This window comes from Rana temporaria, chromosome 5, assembly GCF_905171775.1.
Source record: "Rana temporaria chromosome 5, aRanTem1.1, whole genome shotgun sequence".
NCBI classification, from domain to species: Eukaryota; Metazoa; Chordata; class Amphibia; order Anura; family Ranidae; genus Rana; species Rana temporaria.
In genome coordinates this window covers 317,547,183-317,564,036 of record NC_053493.1, presented here as the reverse complement: position 1 = coordinate 317,564,036, position 16,854 = coordinate 317,547,183, and the positions used below count along the sequence as shown (strand labels likewise).

At 41.1% G+C, this 16,854-nt stretch overlaps 1 protein-coding gene across 2 annotated transcripts in view; it reads right to left on the bottom strand.

Moving 5' to 3' along the window:
* The window catches only part of SNTG1 (syntrophin gamma 1), a 795,295-nt gene that overhangs the window by 272,195 nt on the left and 506,246 nt on the right, over positions 1–16,854 (bottom strand). For both annotated transcript variants that reach the window (XM_040354181.1, XM_040354180.1), the window contains one exon: positions 5,466–5,600. In XM_040354181.1, the coding sequence (XP_040210115.1) occupies positions 5,466–5,519 (54 nt within the window). In that variant the 5' untranslated portion in view covers positions 5,520–5,600. The remainder of the gene's footprint in view (positions 1–5,465; positions 5,601–16,854) is intronic.

Here is a 16,854-nt window from a genome sequence, read left to right as displayed (position 1 = left end):
ATCAATCTATCTTCTGCCTATCAGCTTGGGAAAAAACTAGCAGTAGATGCTACATTCTTTTTTAAATTATATAATACCTTTTATAATAACCATTAGCAGCACAAATTATTTATTGATTAGATAATATCATTGGCACTCAGAAATGCTGAATGTGCAGAGTTCTCACACCTTTTATGTGGCTTAACATTTAGAGTGGATTTATGCTTTATTATGTGAATATATAGCTTTTATAATTTGATCCCTTGTAACTATTGTGAACTAAGCCTCAGGCTACACAATCCGTACTTCTTACTGATTAATGATAAAAGTAAATACTAAAATAGATGCAAACTGCTAAGCTTATACGATTTATCTGTTGTGCAAAAAGGTATGCAGCAAATATATCATTATTTATTTTGTACTGCCATGTAAAAATGCAGCCTTGATTCAGAAGAAACGGTAGGCAATAAACAACATTCCCTTTTAGTTTTCTCTTTTGCAGATTTTAGATAGCTGATGTACCAAGATACAGTACATATTGACAAGAAGTATACAGTAAAGACTTATACAATTCACAGTAAAGGTATCCATTTAAAATGTTAAATAACAGGGGTTTGAATCAACTATCTTGGGTCCCAAAAGCAAAAAGCAGACCAAGGCACATATTTATTTAGAAATGCCATGCAGACTAATGCCCCTGCAAAAATATCAGGATTGTTGTACTATAAATCCTTTTCTTTGTGTTCATTATTATTAGTTTTGCAGTTAAATATACATGAAAGGATACATGAAAAGGAAAAAAAGGGGGGGGGGGGACAACAGGGGACCAGGTACAGATTGCTTAACTAAATACATTTGTGGGCCCTAGTGACCCAATAAAAGCAATGACATGACTTAGTAGGCACATACACCATCCCAGAGCCCTGGGACATTATATCCCTTTCCCCCAACAACAAGGGGAGGTGACAAAGAATTAGAATGTATCTGAAAGGTACCAAGAACAATACAACAGCAGTCACACACACATTCATTCAAACATTCACACTAATGCACCTTAAGCCTACGTAGGTCCCAGCCCACCTCACTCCTGGGTTCAATTGAAACAAAAGCTTTGTATCGTATAAGGCCCTTTCCAGTATAAACCCACCCTCAACTCTGAAAGTTTAGGGGAATGACTCACTGTAGGACAAACTACACTAGGTCATCTGGGATGTACCCCAGAATGATTAAGTGACATCCAGCCAGGGCTGCCATATTTTAGTGAATTTCTTTGTACAAGCCCTGCTCTTATATATTAGCTTGAGCTTGGGGAGCTCACCATTGATTATGCGATAGAGGGTTTGGGTTGATGGAGAGTTTACATCCTTCCACTGCAGTAATATAACCTTTCGGGCATAATAAAGAATTGTGCAGAGTAGAATTCGAGGGTTCTGTGTACAAAATCGTTTAATATACCTAAGAGTGCAACCTCTGGGTGGGGTCCGAGGTATAGAAAGGGTAAGTTGGTTCTCAAAAAAATCGAACAGGTCCCTCCAGTAGGAGGCAACCCCAGAACATCTGAAGAAAATCTGCATCAGCTAGCGTACATCTTGGACAAGCAACTGAAGTACCCAATCCCATTCCGGACAGCTTGGCTGGAGTATGGTGCAGGTGATGTATAAATTTCAATTGGATGAATAGGTCAGCAGTACTGATAATATCTTGAAACAAACATCAATGGCCTCCTCCCAGCCCTCATCTGAGAGCTCAGGTAGTAAGACCGACCACTTACCACGTGAGTTCTGAAATGGGTCGGCCCCCTTCAGAGACAGTCATAGAATGTCGTCACCAGTTTTGAGATTTTGGGATAGGAGAGCAAATCCTCCATAGGAGTTTCCGTGAGCTCCATGGACAGCGTCCCACAGGAAATCTTCAACCTTTGGTTATTCTGCCACTAACAGAAAGACTGGACACTGGTAAATGAAAAAACTGTAGGCCAGCCCAGGATAATGCCTGCTCAAAGCAGTACCAAGAGCATATTTATAAACACAGGGGTTGTGAAACTCGGGTCCCTGGATGGACCCCAGGAAATAATTTTTCAGTGACTACAAAAAATTCTATTTTTTTTCTTATCCATAGGGGAACAATGGATATTTTTAACCTTTGGAACATAAAAAAGCAGTCATACTGAGGGGTGGGCAACACAGGAAACAAATTCTAACAAGCCCAAGAACACAACAGAGAGCTAGGGATTTCGAGCAGTTCAAATAGTCACTTTAAAGACCCAAAGCTGGCATGAGATAAGGGCTGCAAGGACCACCTGGTGGAACATGTGAACAGAAAAGTAGGTAGTGCCCTTGAACAGAAGAGACGTTGCCTTACATCTCTTCGCTTTTTGGTCACTAGGGGCGTGTCCCCACGGCTCGCCGCCGATGCGAGTGGCTGACAGGCCCGATGACCACCGGGTACCAACGATCACTCGTTACAGAGCAAGAATCAGGATCTGTGTGTGTACATTTTTGGTGAGCCTGGAGGTCAAGAGGTCCACATCCAGCATTCCTCACCTGTGACTCAGATCTTGAAACCCCTATGTGTGTAGGGACTACTCCCCCTGGTTCAGGCACTCCTGCCAATCATCCGCACTTGTAAAGTATAAGGCTGATAGTTCTGGAACATGAAGTTCTGTTTAGGACAGGATCCAATTTGCCTCTCTTGCTGTGGCACAACTTCTGGTTCCTCCATGATGATTGATGTATATACCACTGCTGTCACATTCTCTGGCTGAAGCTGGATCAGGTAACTGTCCAGTAGGATGGTCCAATGCTGAAGCCAAATTTCAAGAAGTTCCAGAATGTTCAGGAGATGAGAGTCCCACAATAACCAGGTGCCCTGCGACAACAGGATGCCCAAGACTCATCCCTAGCCCAACAGGCTGAGATGTGTTAGGGGGATGTGCTCTCCAAAAAAATTTAATTAATACTATACACCTGAAATTTGCCAAAGAGCACCTTGGCAAACAGCAACACTGGAAAAATGTTTTGTGAACTGATAAAACCAAGTTTTAACTATTCGAGGAAAATACTTCAGTGAACAACGGTAGAGGGAACATTATGATTTGGGCTTGCTTAATTCCCGTCAGGGCCTGGACCACTTGCCATCACTGAGGGCAAAATTAATTCCCAAGTTTACCAAAAAATCTTACAGGATAATTCAAGGGTGGCTGTCCACTAGCTGAAGTTTAGTAGAAGCTGGGTGATGCAACAGCACAATAAAATTAAGCATCAAAGTAAATCTACCACAGACAATCCAACACATTCAGAAAAATAAAATGTACCTTTTGGAGTTGCCCAGTTAGAGCCCAGACCTTAACCCCACAGAGATGTTGTGGAATGACTTTAAGACAGACATTTATACCAGAAATCCTACAAATGTGCCTTTGCTTTAAGCCTTTGCTGTCAAGGTTTGACCAGCTATTATCTTTAAGGGTTCACATACTTTATCCTTGCCACTGTGAATGTGTAATGGATGTATTCCATAAAGATAAGAGAAATTAGAAGTGTTTGTGTGATATCAGCTTAAGCACATTGGGGGTTATTTATGAAAGGCAAATCCACTTTGCACTACAAGTGCACTGAAAGTGCACTTGGAAGTGCAGTCACTGTAGATCCAAGGGGGACATGCAAGTATAATAGAATAACAGCATTTTTGCTTGCACATGATTGGATGATAAAATCAGCAAAGCCTCCCCTCATTTCAGATCTACCCCTCAGATTTACAGCGACTGTACTTCCAAGTGCTCTTTCAGTGCACTTTCAAGTACACTTGCAGTGCACTTGTAGTGCAAAGTGGATTTGCCTTTAGTATATATTACCCCCAGTGTGTTTGTCTATTGTTGAAACTTAGATGAGAATCCAATCACATTTTATGGCACATTACTGCAGAAAACCAGTTAATTCCAAGGAGTTTATAAATCTTTTTCTTGCCACTGGAAATTATTTGTGGCCTTATGATTTTGTGAATGACCCAATACTAGAAATAGCACTGGTAGAAGCAACAGACTGGTCCCTTAGTTTCACAGTGGTGTGCACTACATCAATAAGACCTGACACTTTCTTATTTAACTTTAAAGTAAATGCAATACATTTTGATTCCTCGGGGGTAAGCTCATTAGCCAAAGACTGGAGCAAGACAGCAAGCTCATTAGTCAAAAATGTAGAATTAGACAGAATTTCTGCAGCCATTGGCTTGGAAACTGCTGAGGCCATGTGTAAACCAAATATAGAATATGCAGGAGAGGGTACAGGAGTCATGAAGTCTTGCATGATCATGAAAAGCCAGGAAGAGAAAAAAACTATCAACACCTGATAGAGCCAACAAGAATTCCAAGAATGGAACAAATTATAAGAGCAGAAGGTAAAATAATTCCAGGCTGCAGATGTCAGTAGGTGTGTTTCAAGCAGCCACCAAACCATTTTAATGTGATCTGGAGGCATCTGGTACAGTGCCTTCCCCCTACATCCTCTAACGTCTATGATTGTCCATCCCTGGTCTAGGATCAGACATGTTGAGGCCATGTGGCAGTAAGGCTATATATATATATATATATATATATATATATATATATATATAGGCCCAGGGTAAAAGGCATATCCTGTCCTATGGTACTAACTAGACTTGGACAGCTGGTAGCAGGGGAGGGTCAGATGGCCAAAGATGACCAAGGTCAAGGTGGGTGAACATCAGGAACGCACACAGGAGAAACACCACAGGAAGCATGTTCAATTGAGAGATGTATGGAGAAATAAAAGAGCACAAAATGCACATACAACACTTCACCTAGCAGATAATATCAGAACGGAATCCCACAATATTAACAACTTATGTGTAGTAAAAACCAACTGGCATCAGAAAATAAAAACACCCAGCTACTTCAGTTATTGAGGTAGCTCCCAGTGCTGATTGGCCTACTTACTAAGCAAGTTTTTAGAAACAGGACAATCACTGTAGTTATGCCAGTGACACTGGCCCTGAAAAGTACTCTTGTCAACTTGTCTGAAAAATACACTATGCTGAGCCCAGTGTCCCAAAGTCAAGTCCAGGCTATCCCTGTAACATCCAGTCCAGTGGGGGTTGGAAGTGGTACTCCAAAACTCAGGTTAAAGATGATCATGCATGGAAGCTGCAATTGAAAAGATAAAGCTCAAGCAGCAATACAGTGAGGTCTTGATTGATAAAAGCAGAAAAAATTGGTGCAAGCAAAAAATAAGTCCTCCTAAGAATACTAGCAAATACTAATGCATGCTGAAAGCAGAATGGGTTATCCTGGATTTGCCTACAGTTTTTTTTATTTGTCAGTGTCAAATGCCTTGTAGACAGCAGTATAACCCAAATGTTAAGGATTTTCTGTGTTCCTCAATGGACAAGAAAGGAATAAAACGTGTGAAGCAATGCAAATCAGAGAAAGTGTCTTAGTGCATTATTTAACTGGTCTTAAAACAAGTACTTACACCAGAGTAGAATGGTTCACCAGACACACAGATAACGTCCTGCTCTTGAATCATCAGTATGTCTTTGGCTAAGTGGAGTCGAACTTTGAAAGGCTCTTGATTACCATCTTGCAGCAAACAAATTCCTGTCTTTGCCTTAAAACAGAAAGAAAATATGTTTTATGATAAACAGTATTCTTGGTGTACATGCAATAAAGGTTTCTGTGGCATATGTAGCATAATTAGAGTATCTATAGACATACAATTTTTTTTTTTTTTTTTACTTTTGGGTAGATTAGTTGCTTAGATCCTTGCATGTCGCCAGTAGAAAAAACTTTATCTCCATTTGTCCTAATGACTATTTTCACTGGGACAAAAAGAGATGGGAAATACAAAAGTATAGGATGATACTGAACAGGAGGTGTGGGGAAACCTTCAAATGAGAACTTCTGTTTGAGGCATACATTAGAACCACACACTGATAAAAGCACCTGAACCCAGGGAGATTGTTGATGCATTTCACATACTTGCTTTGTGAGAATTATAAAAAAAGGAATTTATCCCCATTTTGAGAGATGTATCCTTAGTTCTAATTAGTTAAAGAGGAACTGCAGTCTGCTCACATAATTTGTAATAAAAACATATTTGCGATTCTGAAGCTTCCCTCCAACCACTTTGCATATTATTTTATATATACTGTGATTCTGTACTTGCCAAATATGCTGCAGAAATCTCCCTCCACTAAGTCTGGCTGCATCCATTTTAACTGTGGGCAGCTGAAGCTGCTGCCTGTTCACCTCCTAGATTTACACAGACACACAGAGGCACACCCCCAGCTCTGCATTTCTCATTGGCCCTCTTATGATTCACCCCCCTCCTGGTAAACTCTCAGGAGAGTGAGATAGAGAGAGAAAGAGAGAGAGAGAGAGAGAGAGAGAGAGAGAGCTGTGCATGATGTCATAAGCCTAGGCTAATGACCAGACAAAAAACGGGAAGTGGGCTGTATATGTATTTACTGACAGAAAAACAATGTTTTATATCCAAAGTTAAAACAACAAGGGCAGAAGATTTAATAGATGGAAAGATGAAAAAATTATAGAAGGTCCGCTTTTTTTTTTTTTTAATTGTTTATTTATGAAATTTTCAAAGACAATATACAGCGTATGACATTGTGACAAGTAAATTCAACTTTTGGTTATACATAGCAAACAAACCTTAGACAATGTGGAGATACAAGCACAATCTGACAAAATCATGTAAGACAATAAAGTATCAAGGCAATGTAAGCTAGCCACAGTCTAAGACAGACAAAAATAGAAAAAGAACAAGAGAATAAAAACAAAGAAAAAACAAACGTGAAATAAGCACCATGGGAATCAAGAATCATGAAGGGGTTCAGATAGATAACCTGATGAGAGCTCGGAATCGTCCCACAATTTCCAAATGTTCTCAAACAAAGGCAGAGTGTCTTCAATCTTAGCAGTTAAGTGTTCCATCCTACGTGTATCTACTACAATTGAAAGGACATGGAGAATATCGTCTCTCACCAAACTTTTACTTAACACGCAGTAACATTAGATTAGCAAAAGCAGCCCCAAGGGTGGCGTCAGTAGAATCAAACTTCCCCTTTATAGTTCCTGTCGTACGTGTTGTACGTCACCGCGTTTGAGAACGACAAGATTTTGTCTTGACAGTGTGTACGCAAAGAAAGCTTGTCAAGATTCTCGACAAGCCTAACAAGGAACTCGTCGAGGAAAATGATGTTTCATTTACAACGAGTTCCTCGGTCGTGTGTACGAGGCCTCAGACTGTCTATCTGATAGGCAGCCCAATGTCAAACTAAAGGATGGCATATAACAGTGTTGCTACTGCTAAATGTGAGGCAGTGGCTTAGCGCTGTCAGCCTACAACAGGGTGTTCTGTTCCTGGGATTATCTCCAGGTAACAAATTTATCAGCATGTTTACAAAAAAAAAACATATTTTACAGTATACTGTACAAATATCTATATAGTACTGTAGGTAATATGACAAATTGGTAATACTGTTTGCTTACCACAAAATACAGATTGCATTGATTAAGAGGAAAGATGGGAATGTGCATGTAAGCAAATTGGATGCCTACAGAAGCACAAAAATCTCCCAGAAGAAGAGAGGCATTGACCGACCTGGATCATTTCTTGCAGGAAGGAGTTGAGAGTTTCTTTGATCCAGAATTAGAAAGAACTTTTGGCTTGGGATCTGTGAATAGGTGTGAGTAGAAATTCTAAAAGCTTTCCTGGGACTGGGACTAGAGCAATGGCCCCTTGAAAAATGAGTTACTGTAGAGGACAGGATCTGATCATCTTTTTGGGAAGAGCGGCAAATATGAGTGTGTAAAGTTTGGAATTCCAGTTTGCAGCCCTTGGAAATGACACAATCTGAGATTATGACAACTGATGGCACTCCTTCATTAATAAGGGGGTTTTAAGCCAGACTTGACTGGCTTGGAGAACCATGTCTTTCAACAAAAGCCTGATTCAGACCTGGCTTGAAGCTAGAGGCCTTAGAGGGACACAGGGACATTTCCTAATGTTTTTTAATTGGTCATTAAAAACGATTGTGTGTAGGCTCCAGAGCATTTTTCTCGACGTGAAAAATGGGCATTACAATTTTTGAACCTGCTTCGTGAAAAACGGTCGTGTGTACGCGTTAACGATGGGAAAAAAAACACGCATGCTCAGAAGCAAGTTATGAGACGGGAGCACTTGTTCTGGTAAAACTACCGTTTGTAATGGAGATAGCACACACACCGCATACACACCATCACTTTATGTGATGAAAAAAAACGACATTTTCTGTGAAGTAAAAAACGACCTTTTTGAAAGTTAAATTTTCTAAGACGAAGTTGCCTACACACCATTGTTTTTCTCACAATGTTCTAGCAAAGCGAGGTTACGTTCTCACCACTTTTTCCATTGAAGCTTGCTTCATAACTAGCTTCTGGGCATGCGCGGGTGTAAAAACATATTTTTAAACAACGTTTTTTGCTACACACGGTCAATTTCTGTGAAGTAAAAAACGACGTTTTGAAAAACGACACATAAAATTGAAGCATGCTTCAATTTTTTTTGGTCGTTTTTTACAAGACATAAAACAACATTTTCCCCCACACACGGTCAATTAAAGTGACGTTTTTAAAAACGTCGTTTTTTTTCATCACATAAAGTGATGGTGTGTACGGGGCATTACAGACTGAAAAGCATGAATCGTCTCTCACCAAACTTTTACTAACACGCGGTAACATGAAATCAGCAAAAGCAGCCCAAAGGGTGGCGCCACCTGAATGGAACTTCCCCTTTATAGTGTACGTGTTGTACATCACTGCGCTTTGCTCAAGCATTTTTTTTTCATGATCATGTATATGCAAGGTAGGCTTGACAAGAATCACGTCGAGAAAAACTACATTTTTTCCATAACATTAAAAACGGTCATGTGTACACGGCATAACTCTTGTGATTTCCTTGATATACTTATTCAAAAAAGGGATCAAACATGCATTCCTGTTTAAAGGACAGAGGTTCTAGGCATTTTTTTTATACAGGAATTCTGCTAACCAGCATTATAGCCAAAGAATCTTGGATGGACAGAAGGCTTATTCTGGAAATCTTGTGAAGCATATCTACCATCTGTAGTTGTTGGTGAATGGAAGGATCCATTAAAATAGAGCTGGGGATACCAGGCTATGCTCTTAGTGCAGACAGCAAGGGTCTGGCAAACCATAGTAGCAGCTGCAGAATGCATGGCGACATCTGCAGAATGCATGGTGAGGCCTGCCAAGGAAAGAGGGCACTGCATCCACTGGATCATTCTTAAGCACAGAAGTATACTCTACAGGGTTTGGAAGCATATTGTTAAGACAAGAGATGGCAAGTTCCTCTACAGGGGCCATCCATTTGTGCATTGAGCTCCCCTGAGCAAACTGTTTGTAAGAAGCAAATAGTTATTTGAGGTGATGCCAGTAATCATATAGGGTTGGCTGTATGAGTGTGTGGACTGTAAAGGCCTTATCATGCTTGGATAATTCTCATGACCCCATGTGGTAGCCTTTGGGTAAACAGACTTAGGCTACTCTATTTACAAACAAGAGTAAACATCATTGATAAGGGTAGCAATGATATGTTTAGGCAACCCATCCTGATTCGATTCCTCAGAAGGAGAAGGTGAATCTTTTTCATCTACCCACTCCACAGGCATTGTGTCTGTAGCCAAGGCACAGTCAGAAATTGACTCAGCAATGGGCAAAGAAGAGACTCAGGCCCCATACACACGAGAGAATTTATCCGCGGATACGGTCCAGCGGACCATTTCCACGGATAAATCCTCTCAAAGATTTCCGCAGATTTCTATGCGATGCAGTGTACACACCATCGCATTGAAATCCGTGCGGAAATCCTCTGGCGATGACGTGTCGCGCCGTCGCCGCGATTATGACGCGGCGACGGGCGCGACGCTGTCATATAAGGAATTCCACGCACGCGTCAAATCATTACGACGCATGCGGGGAATCCCTTTGGACGGATGGATCCGGTCAGTCTGTACAGACGAGCGGATCCATCTGTTGGAATGGATTCCAGCAGATGGATTTGTTGTGCATGTCAGCAAATATCCGATCTGCTGGAATCCATCCCAGAGGAGATTTCTCCGCGGAAACAGATCCGCTGGCGTGTACACACCATAGGATCTATCCGCAGAAACCCATTTGCTGGGATTTATCTGCGGATGGATTCTATCGTGTGTATGGGGCCTAACTTGTGACTTTTGTTATTTATTACCTCTAACAGGACTGAAATTCTGACAATGAAGTCAGACATTGTGGTAGTAAATATGTTAGGAAGAGGTCTGAGTGTCTGAAAGGTCAGTAGAGTGCCCAGAGGAGGACAGATAATTATCATGGGGGCAACCATGTAACCAGAGGGCATTAGGATCCTGTGGAGATAAACTATTATTCGCTCTCCCCTGGATCCATGGACTGAACCCATTTGAACCCCTGCACTTGTGATCTGCAAAAAAGTATCCCAAGGGTTTACTCATGACTTCCAAAGTTGGGAAAAGGGAAGGGTTAAGCCTTCTATGCCAGGTGGATGCTGAACCCTAAGATAACTGTGATGTACTGTGGAGGGAGACATGGGGTTGCTATTGCTTACCAGAAGAAAATACACCCAGAGATAGAAAATGGTGTGCACATGCTCAGTGAAGTGCCTGAGAATAAGGGAGCGCATGAGCAGTGGCACCAGATGAGACAGACTTGCTCCAGACTGAGGCCAAACAATTATACCCATTTAAACATTTGAAGGTTCCCATCCATGTCTACAACAGACATTGTTCAAACTATTGCAGCTAGTGACCAAGGCATAAGAGTGCCAGCAGACCTAGGGGTGCAAGCCCTGCACTTATTGTGACAAATGTCTTGGGACAATATACAAGGTATGGAATCTCCCAGGGGTCACAGACTGCAATAAATACTTGATAAAAATATTTATCCTCCTAAGTCTACCCAAAGCTATCCAATGAAAGTTTGCCTGGTTTGCTTGCTAACTTTAGTAATTGTATGTCCATTATTAAAAAAAAAAAAAAAGTAGCTCAATAGTCATAGCGTACTTGTAGTTGCTGTTTCTAAACACGCAAACTGTAAATAGATATAATATCTTAGTTTTGTAGTATAGCACTGAAAAAAAGAAGACCAAATATGACAATGTGATCATATTTATCTTAAATATTTCATTATGTCTATCTTTACATACAGCTGTGTCCACGCACTTATGCCCTCACTATAGCCACTCACATACGTCATTTTAGAATAATATGAGCATTTGTGCCTGAGGCAATTGAAAATAAAGTAACTTATCTTAGGCCACAAGGAATTGACATGGACACATAGCCAGAGTTTACCGTTTGTACTGTCACATTTGTCAGATTTTGACCTGAAGCTAAATGTGTCCATTTGTTTTTGAATGAAAAGTGCCCAAGGATTAGCGTGTAGAAAAAAACTGTTCCATTTGTGTTGAAATTATACCTACTGTATTGAAAGTATTGTCATCTACTATTAATAAAGTTCTATAGAAAATATGGCAGTTTTAGTGCCTTCTGCTGACCTCCTTCTGCAAATACTACTTGTTTGGCTGTCATGCTGAGTCTGTTGCTTCAAAATCATCTCAGCCTTGCTTGTTCTTTGGCAGTGACTCAAAATACTTGAATTCTCTTTTATACAGCTTAATTCCAAGCATTTGAAAAAAAAAAAAAAAGGTCCACATTTATTGCTCATCCACTTGACAAAATACCTTAAGGAGTTTACATTTGTAATGTAATTGGCACTCTTCCACACAGAATAAAGGAACAACAACTGCTATGGAAAAGTGTCCTTGCCTCTGAATACCAAAATACACTCCATCAATTTTGAGGCTTCTCTTAGAATGGTAATAAAAAAACACATGTCAGATAACATTGAACAAGGACAAATTGTCTTCTACGTTTTTGGATGTATTTGTGCAATTGACCAATTGCAAACAAAAATGTGAAAATTTTAATATTGCAGTTAAAAAAAAAAAAATTATTGTACAATATTTATACACCGAATAAATAATTGGTGGTGGATAAAGTGAAATCAGTGTTGGAAGGATGCATTTGGGAATTGCAAGCAGTTCTTTAGCATTCCAGATCCTTGCCATATGTGTTAAAAAATGGTTTAGAAACAGTATTCATCATACTTATTTTGAGAATAAATATGAAACACTGAACTTGAAAAATAGGGATGAGCTGGGTGTTCAATCTGAATTTAAGTTTGGACCAAATCATTAATCAAGTGATTGTTTATTAAAATACCAAATCTGTAATACTTACCTGCTCTGTGCAATGGTTTTGCACAGAGCAACCTGATCCTTCTCTTCTCTGTTCCCCTATTGGTGCAACTGCCTCCCACCGAGCTCCTTCATAGCAAGCCACTTGCTATGTAGGAACTTGTGCATCCTCACTCCCAAGTCCTGCTCTGTGTGAGACACAAGAAGCAGGGTTTGGCCCAGTCCTGCTTCCTTGTTACTGGCTCTGATTGACAGCAGCAGGAAGTGACAGAGCAGAGAGAGCTGAGGCTCTCATGCACATCGCTGGATCGAGATCGGGCTCAAGTATGTATTTATGGCAGGCTGCAGAGGGAACTGCATGCAGAACAAAAAAAAATTCCAGTAAGGTAAAAAAACAAAACATCTGCCTCATTTTAAAGCAAAACTATAGGCAAAACTTTTTGTAATTGATTTTGGATAGAGTAAGGTAGGGTCATAAGCCCAATCAGTTTATTCTTTGCCAAATTGAGGGAATCCCTTGGGGCCTCCCAGGTCACCGGTACTAGTGCCCCCATTGTAAGATCATTATGGTAAACAGGACAAATAGAGAGGGCGAATCTCCCTAACGGGGGCACAGACAGCAATAAAAACTGACAGGTGTTCTAATCAGGGCCAGATTAAGAACATCATGGGCCTGGTGCTGAGGATTTTGGTGGGCCTTTCATAAATAATAAATAAATATACAAACAATTTTTTGTTATAACAAATTAATCTAAAGAGAAAGAGGGAAGATGAGAAAGAGAGAGGATGAGAGAGAAAGGGGGGATGAGAATGAGAGAATGTGCATGAGCATGTATGGGAATGACATCAACGCAGCCCAGCCAAGGCAAGTGATCAAAGGTAGAGAGCCCAGAAGGAAGACCGGGTAAGGATGTAAGTGCCTGGGACCGCAGCGCAGCACTGGAGGGCTCAGTCTGACAATTTAAGTGTACCCTAATGTGCTAATATGCTGTGCATATTTGTATACTATGGCATAACCTACCTCAGGGCCTCTAAATAGTAGTAATGTTAGCAAAGTTTACTACCGCTTTATTATCACAGGATCCCAGGAGCCTCTCATGGGGCCCCCTACTGACCCGGTGGCCCTTGGGCAGTGACTAAGTGCATAGTTGCCAACATTTCAAACATATTTTTAAGGGACACTGGGCCAGATCCTCAAAAGGGATACGCCGGCGTATCTACTGATACGCCGTCGTATCCCTGTTTCTATCTTTGGAACTGATCCACAGAATCAGTTTCCAAGAGATAGACAGAAGATCCGGCATGTGTAAGAGACTTACACTGCCGGATCTTAGGACCCGAGGCGGCATTTCGAGGCAAAATGCCCCCAGTACCGCATCCGCCGCTGGGGGCATTTTTTGCGTCGAAATGCCGCCTCGGGTATGCAAATCAGCACTTACAGAGATCCACAAAGCTTTTACTGCTTTGTTTTTTCTTCGTAAGTATTAAGTTGCATGTGTAAAATTAGGGCTGCTTTTACAAAGTGTAAACTGTTTACACCTTGTAAAAGTAGACCCTTCTGTCCAGCGACACGTTTTTTTTTTTGTTTTAAAATTTTTTTTTCCCGCCGTATCTTTTTTTTTTCCCGACGCAACTTTATTGACCCGGCGCGATCCACAAAGCTTGGCGTAACGTAATTTCGCGCTATGCACGTCGGGAAAATTACGTCACAAGCATGCGCAGTACGGCCGGCGTGGGAGCGCGCCTAATTTAAATGGGAATCGCCCCCATTTGAAGAGGAACGCCTTGCGCCTGGCGGAATTTAAGTTACACAGCCGAAAATTTCTAGGTAAGTGCTTTGTGGATCGGGCACTTAGGTAGAAATTTTAAGGCAGTGTAACTTAAATGGGAATTTTTACGTTACGCCGGCTCTTTGTGGATCTGGCCCACTTTTTTTACAAGTGCTATATTTAGAGTAGCTGAGATCCCATATGTTCCTCTATACATCATAGTAGTAATCACAAAATTAAATAAGTATTAATAATGGGCAGAACAAATATGAGGACTGAGAAGATTTCCTTTAGTTGAACTAACAAAAGTGTGCCCATTCTAAAGCTAGTAATATTAAGCATATTCAGTATAATTTTAAAGAACTGTTTTTGTGGGTAAGAGGCGTAGGAGAGGAGTATGGACGGTATAAAACTGGGAAGTATGTGCAGGTGATGGAGAGGAATGTGGAGGGTCTAACAGTGGGCACTATGTACCGGAGAGGAGTGTGGAGGGTATGAAAGTGGGCAGTATGTACAGGAGAGGAGTGTGGAGGGTATTATGGGGGGGGGTGGTATGTACAGGAGAGGAATGTGGAGAGAAAGATAGTTGGCAGTATGTAGAGTGTGAAGGGTAAGGTTGGGTTACAGTATGTACAGGAGAGGAGTGTGGAGGGTATGACAGTAAGCGGTATGTACAGGAGAGGAGTGTGGAGGGTATGACAGTAAACGGTATGTACAGGAGAGGCGTGTGGAGGGTATCACAGCTGCCAACTTTAGTTCTCTCTCTCTCTCTCTCTCTCTCTCTCTCTCTCTCTCTCTCTCTCTCTCTCTCTCTCTCTCTCTATATATATATATATATATATATATATATATATATAATGTTTGAGGGTTCTGAGTAATTTTCTAGCAAAAAACGAATTATGATTTTTTACATGTAGGAGAGAAGTGTCAGAATTGGCCTGGGTGGCGAGGGTTTAACCACTTAACAACCGAGGTATCCATCTCTTCTGTGGGCGGGCGTGTAAACGATAACGGCGGTCTCCGTGGCGGATTCGCCGCAAGATCGCCGTTATCGGTGGCGGGAGAGGGCCTCCCGCCGCTCTTCCACGCCCTCCGCCGCTTACCGGAGCCGTCGGTAGCGGCGGAGGAGATCGGATGCTGCTGGCTCTTCAGTGAGGACTCGAGTGAGGGCAAGATGGCCCCCACCCATCCTCATAGCTTTGCTGGGCGGAAGTGACGTCAAAACGTCAGTCCCGCCCAGCGTCTTAAAGAGACAATTTTTTTGTTGTCATTTTTTTAAATGACAAATTTTCCTTTTTTTTTTCTTGCATTTAAGTCTAAATATGAGATCTGAGGTCTTTTTGACCCCATATGTCATATTTAAGAGGATCTGTCATGCTTTTTTCTATTACAAGGGATGTTTACATTCCTTGTAATAGGAATAAAAGTGATACATTTTTTTTTATTATTTCAGTGTAAAAAATTCTAAAATCAATAATAATAAATAAGAAAACAAAAAAAAAAATTTTTAAAGCGCCCCGTCCCGACGAGCTCGCGCGCAGAAGCGAACGCATACGCGAGTTGCGCCCGCATATGTGTTCAAACCACACAACTGAGGTATCGCCGCGATCGTTAGAGCGAGAGCAATAATTCTAGCCCTAGACCTACTCTGTAGCTCAAAAAATGCAACCTATAGAATGTTTTAAACGTCGCCTATCGAGATTTTTATGGGTAAAAGTTTGACGCCATGCCACGAGCGGGCGCAATTTTTAAGTGTGACATGTTGGGTATCATTTTACTCAGCGTAACATTATCTTTCACAATATATAAAAAAATTGGGCCAAATTTATTGTTGTCTTATTTTTTAATTCAAAAAAGTGAATTTTTTCCAAAAAAAGTGCGCTTGTAAGACCGGTGCGCAAATACGGTGTGACAAAAAGTATTGCAATGACTGCCATTTTATTCTCTAGGGTGTTAGAAAAAAAAATATAATTTATGGGGGTTTTAAGTAATTTTCTAGCAAAAAAAAACTGTTTTAGTCTTGTAAACGCCGAATCTGAAAAACACCTTCTGTCCTTAAGTGGTTAATTACCATAAGTAATATACAAATAATTATTATAAGCACTGTGATCTCATCCTCTCAGTCTGCTGCTGCAGAGTGCGTCAGCTTGTATTTAAACTGGCTGCACTGTATGTAGCTTCTGACTAGGGATGAGCTTCGTATTCGAGTTGAACTCATGTTCAACTCGAACATCGTACGTTCGACTGTTCGACGAATTATGAAAGTTTTGGGCCGTTTGCGCCAAATTCGAGTGGCGTGTCACGGCTCATAATTTACTGCGGGATCGCAGTGCATTGCTGGCTGATGATTGGCCAAGCATGCACTATGACCCGCATGCTTGGCCAATCACAGCGCGCAAAAAACAGAGAGCCATAATTGGCCAAACCCACGGTGGCTTTGGCCAATTATGGCTCAGGGGGTTTAGTACATACCCCACACTATAAAAGGCCGCCTGCAGGTTGGCCTTGTGTAGTGTGTTGCGGTGGTTAAGAAGGAACAGAGAGAGACAGAGAGAGAGTGTAATTTTTTGCAGGTAGATAGAGCAGGCAGGCAGGCTAGTCAGTTAGAATTACAGTGTGTAGAGGATATATATGCATCCCAGGTGTTGTATACATATTTATACACTTTATAGTTTAGCTAGATCCTCTCTTCCTAATTTACTGACAGGCAGGCAGGTGATTGTGCTAGCTGTAGTATTTTCACGTGGTGTACTGTCTGTGTCCTCTGTACTTTGTGCACCTGAAGCTACGTCAATAGATTTGCTGGT